Source organism: Frankliniella occidentalis, unplaced genomic scaffold (genome assembly GCF_000697945.3).
Source record: "Frankliniella occidentalis isolate FOCC.00 unplaced genomic scaffold, Focc_3.1 Scaffold20, whole genome shotgun sequence".
Taxonomy (NCBI): Eukaryota; Metazoa; Arthropoda; class Insecta; order Thysanoptera; family Thripidae; genus Frankliniella; species Frankliniella occidentalis.
In genome coordinates this window covers 2582816-2591028 of record NW_026267150.1, presented here as the reverse complement: position 1 = coordinate 2591028, position 8213 = coordinate 2582816, and the positions used below count along the sequence as shown (strand labels likewise).

The window sequence follows — 8213 nt, the reverse complement described above, 5'->3', positions numbered from 1 at the left end:
GGGGTGCCTGCGCGACTCCGACCCCGACTGCTTGAACGAGTAGGCAACCAGGCTACAGCTAAACCAATTTTCGGTGGCGGCACCCAACCCGTCCCGACCCGATCTGATGGGACGCGGCAGGGCGCTGAGCAGCACGTATTTGCGGCAGTCACGGACCGAGCCGGGAGCATACGGGCCGATACAGCTCTAGCCGTTCAAGGACGGACCCGCACGCCTTCAAGGGCGAGCCTATGGCCGCAGCTCTGCCACTGCACCTGCGTGCACGCTCGGCCTGCATTGTTCTCGCCTGTTGACTGCAGAAGCTGTCTGCATAGCTGCCTGCACCTTCCCCCTCTCCTTCTTTCCAAGACCCCCCCCCCTTTTCCTGCCAACTCGTTACAATTCGTACAAGGCGATGCTTTTCACACACTCGAGTAGACAGTTTCGTCTTTATCACTGGCGCGGTGGCGGATATCTCTGTCGTCTTTGTCGCACGAGCTCGAGCCGACGCCGGGCTTCGCCTTCTATGTTGTCGCACCCCATTCCTTCTGACGGCATCCTGCTTGGTTCCCCCCGAAGGGATGGTTTGGACACTTTGGTAGTGATACTGTACCGGATGCGGGCGGGCGTGTGGGTTGCCTATCCGATCTGGGCCGTATAGCACTGTCGGTCAGCGACGATAGGCAAACCCGCCCTGAATGCGCTCCAGTGTTGCGGGTTTGTCTACTTCATTCGCCCATGGCCCATGCGTCCGGCCGGCCCTCGCTCGCGAGTGCAATCCCGTAGAACTGGAGCGCATTAAAAGATGCACCCATTCGTGCACCTAGAGCGTTCCAGTCCTTTCGAAGGGTTATACAAATTAAAAGCAAGTGTAAATATGAAAATCAAAACACACGTATAAATAGGCGCATAGCCATGTGTTTATTTCACCAAACTTCGCAACACCACACATTTCTGTTTATGTCCCAGACACCTCCGGTTCGGTCTTTTAGATGTTTTTACTTATCAACAAATTTGCCGAGCAGATTCCTGGTTTGGTCTGAAATTTTCGCTATCCAACGTACTGTACAGTGTTACTATCTTAGTATTCAAACTGCTGCTTGAATGTGCCTCTTTTTGAGTAACTCACACAAAGACGCGTCACTTCTTTCAAAGTATGCTTCCATACATACGTGTGTGTACGATGGGTTGCCTGCGGTCCCGGCGGCAACGACGCGGTTCCAATGCGGCTATTAAAATTCTCATCCTCCGACTCGCATTGCGTGCGCGCCCTGTGGATTTCTCATACGTTGTCCGAACTCCCCCTCCCCTCCAGCACAGGTGTCCAAGGTGGACCTTGGAGGCCTGAAAATCATTTCTGCTGCGTATTTTTTTTTACAAAGAAAATCTGTGCTATGTTTTTCTTCCAGTTTGTGTACAGAAACTGTTATTATGTTATGGGACATTTTTGTTGAAATGGTGGTATCTTATAGTGGATCTTAGGTTGCAGCTAATCTCGCTGTGTAGGTCTAGGTCACTGGTCACCCAAGAAAAACAAGATTTGGCTGCTCGTGATCGATCTGTTCCCAGGTAGAATCTATTTCTATTTTCCAATGAAAATAATTCTAGTTCGTCTACGATCATTATGGATTTTTTCTTACTTAGTCTTGTATATTCCCTTCGTCAAGGACGTATGCCTTAACTCTTTCTCAACTGTCTTCGGCGATACGTCGTCTGCACTTGACAGAAAACCAGAAAACATACGTTACTTTAAAGGTTGCTAAACGCTCAGGGTTTCTCTCAAATAATGGGGGTTGTTGAATATTTTCTAATGAACTATTCTCTCCTTTTTATGTAAATCTATGTTTTGTGTTATATCTCGTACGTTTTCTTTTTCGCACCCTATGGTCTTGACTGTCATGAAGGAGACCTAACCTATTAACATAGTAATGACAACCATGGAAATTGTCCATTGTATTTCCTAGTTTGACCTAAATTTAAATGCCTTGTATCGTCATTATTTTTATAAAATTGCTTTCAGATTAAACCATGTCTATAATACCACCTATTGTGTCATCGTCTCCTCCTCCACTTGACCCAGTTGAAGATGATGACAATGATGAAGATGAGGGAGAAGATGGTTTTGGAGATTTTACAATGGCTGATTTTGAATCACACAATGGTAATGATTTTTTTCACTTAAATATATTATTTTTAACATCTTTGAGTTTTCTAAGCATCCCTCATTTTAGTTCTAGAGCCTTCAATACCCAAGATGATACCAGACACATCGTGGACAGTGCCCTCTTCCAGAGAACTTCAGTCAGAAATATTTGAAAATGGTGTTGTTGCTCTTAATATGTTAAATGAAGACAAAGTTCCCAAATTTCAAGTAAATGGTTTGGGGGATGAAGAAATACTTCAGAATTCTGATAATACTAGTCATGATTCTGTTTTGTCTGGTGTAACTGACTCAGGAAACTGCAGTGCAAGTCAAAATAGCAGTGGGGCTTCTCCTATGCCTGTCGTAGATATGGAGGATGAACTCTCCTCTAAGGTTACAGCTCTTCAACCAAATGGCAGTCCTAATCTCTTGCCGACTGAAGTTCAAAACTCGGATAGCGAGGTGCCAAATTGTATTATTTCTGAGACGAACCAAATTAATAGTGATAATGAAGTTACAGCAGGCGTAAGAGAACAATTTTTTAAAGTAAATTCCAGTATAACAGAATTAGAAAATCCTGGAATCTCCTCAAAAGACAATTTGACGGAAGAATCCATTGGAAAACCAGATACAGATCATAGTCCTGTAGTTGATAAGACTGAAGTTGCTGTCTTAGATTCTGTTCCAACTCTAATAAACAATACAAGTTCAAGCTCTGAGGAATTCGAGGCGTGGAATGCTGGTGAAACTTCATTGACTATGGAACAGAGGAAAGTCTTACCGGAAGAAAATATTGTTGAAGAAAGATTAAATCACCTCACTGCTAACACCAATGATGACACAATGGTTCCTGCAATTATTAGGGAGTCAAATTCAAAAGAAGAGGAACCTGAAGAGAACGATTTTATTAGGGCAATGATAATCCCTGATATGCCTGGCCTGGATGATGATGATAGTGATAATCATGGTGATGAAGATGATGAAGATGATTTTGGGGAATTCAGTGGAACTATTTCACCAGCCAAACCTTCTTCTAGTTCACAGAGCTTTGATGAATTTAATGATGAACCCCAGTTTGACTCTCCGTCCAGAAGACCTACGCTGGTGTTGGCTGATGAAACCAAAGAAAATGATGATATCAACATACCACCATCAGTATTAAATGAAATACCTCATAGTCTTGGTATGCCTTTTGAAACACCTCCTATTACATGTACCTCAAATTCTCCTCCAGAGACTCACCTTTGCTCAGCAGAAGATGAAGATACTCATTCGAACTCTGATGGAGAATTTGCAGATTTTGCACAAGCGCAAGATAATGAAAAATCTGTTTCTGATGTTTGGGCACAAGCTGCTCAGGCAGCACAGGCATCTGCTGTTCCAAATGCCTTTTCCTCTCAAGAACCTTTAGAATTTGATGACTTTGATGATTTTGAAACTGCTGAATTTCAATCAGCTCCCCCTAAAATTGAACCAGATTGTACTCTTAGTTCTCTGTTTGACCTGAAAACTATAAAATCAAGACTAGACGAATTGTTGAAGGAAAATTTCCCACTTCCTGAGGGTAGTTGCCCTTTCAGTGAAATGGAAAGTATATCAAGTGCACTTTCAGGAATTATTTTGGATGTTGAAGAAAGTTCAGTCTGGCAAGGCTTACGAGACCTAGAGGCAACTCCTTCCTTGTCCTTTCAATGGCCAGGATCACATTCCAACAGAGGTCTTCTTGGTGCTCTTAACATTGATTCGCGGAACATTGTAAGTGCAATACTATTTACTAAACCTTAAAATCCCGTTTTCTTAAAATTCTAATTTTTAATTTCATAAAATTTCTTTTACAGCTTTTTGGTCCAAAGTGGAATACAGTTGTTCCTCGCTTTGCTGCAAATCTTGGGTTTAGTCCGCTTGAACCAGTTCGCGCAGTACAAATTCAACCTCAAGCTGAACCACCTCCAAGACCTGAAATAATTCAGCCTCAGGTGGTGGAAACTGTAAAGTCCTCTTCTGATCAAGGCGTAAGATATTATTTTGAACAAGTAATCCTTTTAAAATCATTTTCAACAATGCTAAAATTTTTATTAAACTCTTGCAGGAGGTTGTACCTGCAGCACAGTTTGACTGGAATGACAGTGGACTTACTAATCCTCTTGACTGTAAGTAGTTTTGTTTAACAATTTTGCTTTCCATCTGTCTCCTGTGTGAAAACTGTTGTGCTCTTAACATGACTACTCACATTTAAATTTTCTTTGAACTTGAATATAAAAAGGTGCAGCATCATTGTAGATAAGTGTAAATTAATCACTTCGATGTACATAGAGTTAGAAGACTTTGTATGTGTGTTTACACCCCCCAAAAACATAGACTAAGGTTTCTTGTTAGATTTGGCTGTACTTGTATTCAAAAATAGGTTGAAATTTGGATTCACTTTTTCATGGTTTATGGGAGCCCATCACGTAACAATCACATATTCCTTTGCTATTGTGTTTTTCTAATGGCACCATTGTCTGTCTCCTCTTCCTTCTCCCTGTCCTTGCTTCTTTTCCCAACCCTAGCATCCACTCATTCTTCACTCCTGGATCTTGATCTCCTTGCCTCTTTTGATAACCTGGCCTCCCAAACAATGTCTACCCCCCACGCTGCTGTGGTGTGCCGGAGATTGCCCAGTAAGTTGCTCACAACTTTTTGCGTGTACCTTTGGGCTTGTATTCTTATTCTTATGTTTGCTGCCCACTTGGATGAGTCTTTGATCATACAATAGGACATCTCTGATAATTTAATTTTCAGTTGGCTGAAATTTAAGCTTTTCCTCCCTTTTTTTCTTTGCTTTTTATTTTTACGTTCGAGTGAATTGTTGCTGGACTTCAAGTATGAAATAGCTAACAGAAAGATAGTTGCTAAATCTGATAGGTGAAACAAATCCTGTTGGCATGAACTTCATATTGCTTTGCAGGCTGCTAAAATAATGTGAATGTGTATTTATGTGTGCTTTTTGGTCTCCATCATGTAGATCTTTGTTGTGCTCTGTATTCATCATAAATTCACTTGTGCAACAAAATTTTACAAAGCAAAAATGCTTTTGGTTAACATGCCTTTTTTTTTTTTTTTTAAGACTGTTTTACTTTTTTCTTTGACGTTTGCCAGTTTTTCATCATGCTAACTTTTCTCATTTTACTCAATGTTGTTAAGGTCCCACCTAGCCCCTAAAAATGATAATACAATAATTTCTCTTTTAGTTATGAGCATGTTAATTTTCTCAGTTAGATCATGTATGCTGATTTTCTTTTTCTGTTACAGCAAGCAAAGATCCTAGCTCAGGACCCCTTGCGACAACAACTACTAGTGGAAATCCAGTTCTGACTTCAACTCCACTGCAGGTTGAGCAGCTTCTAGCGAACTCTAAAAGATCTACTCCTTTACCAACCCTAGAGAAGAAAAATCGAGATCCTACTCTGAGTCCGGAAGCTGTACGTGTGTTGGACACTTTACCAGAACTAGCATTTCTTTCTGCTCGCATGCTCATGTTTCCAGTGCAAGGAGATCGCAATGAAAATAAATTGTGACATTTACACAAAAGTACCATAAAATTATGCAAAAGTGGTAGTGTTTGTGTACCTGTGTAGCTTTTTAGTGGATATTTATTACTTGGTCTTTGTTAATTCTTTAAATATGTTCAAATTATCATTTCCAGATAGCTTATATATTTTTAATACTTAACTGAATTCTTAACTCCTGAAATTAACTTTTCATCACTTCTGTGCTTTGTGTGACTTACAATCATTTCAAAAGCTTCTAGTAATGCATATGCAATACTGTTAGAACCTCTACACCCTTGTGATAGCTTCCCTTAGGCTCTTCAAATATCCTTAGGGTGCTTGCTAACCATTTCTAAGGTTTCTGGTTAGTTTATTACTTTGCTGGAAATGTTAATATGTTTATCTAGGGCTGACATAGGTCAATGAAGATTAGTTTTGTAATGCCACATTTTGCTCAAAGTTTCTGGGTTTGATCAGAACCTCTGCTCAGATTGTTGTTGCAGTTTGACACAAAAAGAAAAAATTGTCTCATCTTTCACACAAAGGTAAAGCCTGCTTTTTAATATCTGTTGAACTAGAAAAGTTTGCTGGTTTTAGAACTGCTTCCCATGACTGTGAGTGTGTTAAAATTGGGCTTTCAGGGCCAAGATATTTTTGACTTGGTAAATGCTATTCAGTTAATAAAGAAGAAAGAAAGAAAAGACTTACTATTGTATTGTTTCAGTTTATATTTCATTGTAAATTTGGAGATTTGTAATTTTTATTGTTTTCTGTCTGGCCCTTGGCAAATGCATTGGAGACTGCATATTAGCTGAATGAATGTCTGATTATCTTGCTACTTTGCCATTGCTCATATTGTAAATATTGTGGAAAAATCTTGTACTATATGTACCTTTCTTTGATTAATAGTCCATATATTTTCTATGTATGATATTGTATACATAACAATATAATTAATCTAATTTTCCTCTTGTTGATTCTATCACTTTGTATGAAGGTTATTGAGTTTTTACTCTTTTCTGAAGGGGCTGCTTCTTTAGGCACACAAACTGTTCAAAACTGACAAAATTAAAAGATCTGACAGCTGGTGTGTCAGGCTTGGCTTGTATTAGGACATGGTTTTGTGAATTTGAATTTTGTAATTATGATTGCTGATTAGTTATATTTGTCAATCTTTTAGAATTCCATTATTTGTGATATATATGGGTTGTCTGATTTTCTGATCACCCGAAAGTGTTCAAATGGTTCAAAGTCCATTCAAATTTTAAAAGGAGTATGTCGTGTGCTTTGGAAAATTGCATTACTATGTTTTACCTGTATGTGCAACACTGGTGAGAAACATAAACATCAACTCTTCTACTAGTGTACTGTAGAGTATTACTAAATTTTAAAAATTTGTTTTAAAAGTTTGATGGCAGTAAAGATAAGTTTTTAAAGGAATGGTTGTGTTTTTGTTGAGATTTGACACACCTTGCAATGTTTCATGTGTTCAAACTCTCCTGTAGTCATTTGTTGTAAATTCTGTTTGGATTTTTTGTTTAGAAAGTTTTTATTGCTGGCACAATTTGCTTGGTTTATAATCTTTATTACTTTCTCTTTCAATTATGGTTGTTTATATGTTGTTATTTTTATTGTAATTTGGTTAGATTTTCATGTGATATTTGACATTGTCTGAAAACTTAATTCTGTTGGGCAGGAATTTCAATGACACATGTTGAACTTAAAGTTTCTTTTCTGCATCAGCTTCAACAAATAAGTTGTGGTTTTTAAGAGCTTGTGTAAAATAACCGTCCATTAATTAGGTACCTTCTTGTTTTGTTATAATGCTGAGTCATTATTGTTAGGCAATGCATAGTACTCAAATGTTATCAGAAATCTGTAGATGATTTTTGTGGTTCTGTTCTATAAACTTTAATAATTAAATCAGAGTGGAGCCAGTGTCCAAGTCTCCTCCAATATCAGTTCAGTCCAAGTATTTTCTCTTTAATGTTTGCCATGTTAATCAGGCCTGGTCAAAAGACCTGTTATTTTTCTGAAAAAGTTATCTTTGACTGAACATGGTAAGAAGCTTCAACATCCCTCTGATCCCGGCAAATCATTTTTTTGTTTTTGTTTTAAGACAACATTATCTCTTTTGATTCGGCAGTCAAAATCATTTTACGACTTTACTTGCATTTATTACTTTCTGTATGCTTATATTTGTGGAGATGAAGATTGTAAAATATTGTGTAAGTAATGCTTAAGTCTGGTGCAGTATTTATGTGATCTCTGTGAGTATTTCTAATGAGTCAAACTGAACATTCCCAACCTACATTGTACTTACTGACTTAGAGAAAATGTTGAGATGAGATTAATGTGATATTTGTATTAAACCTGGGAAAGATGGTCAAAATCTTTTTTTAAAAAAATCCACTCAACAAGAAGTGTGCAGTTCTAATTTCATTCACAGTACATTTTTTATTGCCTGAAGAAATTATATCATAGTTCAATTTCAATATAGGAATGATTTCAAAAACGTGTGACAATGTTTACCTATTAAATTGTATTCAAATTACATTCTG

General features: G+C 38.4%; 1 protein-coding gene across 4 annotated transcripts; it reads left to right on the top strand.

Annotated features, from left to right (window-relative positions):
- Nucleotides 1–1139: 1139 nt before the first annotated feature.
- On the top strand, nt 1140–8206 carry LOC113207509 (aftiphilin). 4 transcript variants are annotated; one of them, XM_026424116.2, is made up of 7 exons: nt 1140–1548; nt 2000–2140; nt 2211–3877; nt 3961–4134; nt 4212–4272; nt 4672–4782; nt 5414–8206. In XM_026424116.2, exons 2-7 carry the CDS (start codon nt 2008–2010, stop codon nt 5677–5679), a joined length of 2412 nt encoding a protein of 803 aa, XP_026279901.1. In that variant the 5' UTR covers nt 1140–1548; nt 2000–2007; the 3' UTR covers nt 5680–8206. The 4 variants fall into 4 exon arrangements, with proteins under 4 accessions (XP_026279901.1, XP_026279909.1, XP_052120556.1 ...); XM_052264596.1 differs by lacking the exon at nt 1140–1548 and adding an exon at nt 1632–1734; XM_052264595.1 differs by lacking the exon at nt 1140–1548 and adding an exon at nt 1761–1904.
- The last annotated feature ends 7 nt before the right edge of the window (nt 8207–8213 follow it).

Coding starts and splice junctions, on each gene's coding strand:
- LOC113207509 (XM_026424116.2), top strand. CDS start 2,008: ATGTCTATAATACCACCTATTGTGTCATCGTCTCCTCCTCCACTTGAC. Junction 3,878..3,960: donor ACATTGATTCGCGGAACATT/GTAAGTGCAATA, acceptor TTTCTTTTACAG/CTTTTTGGTCCAAAGTGGAA. Junction 4,135..4,211: donor AGTCCTCTTCTGATCAAGGC/GTAAGATATTAT, acceptor AAACTCTTGCAG/GAGGTTGTACCTGCAGCACA.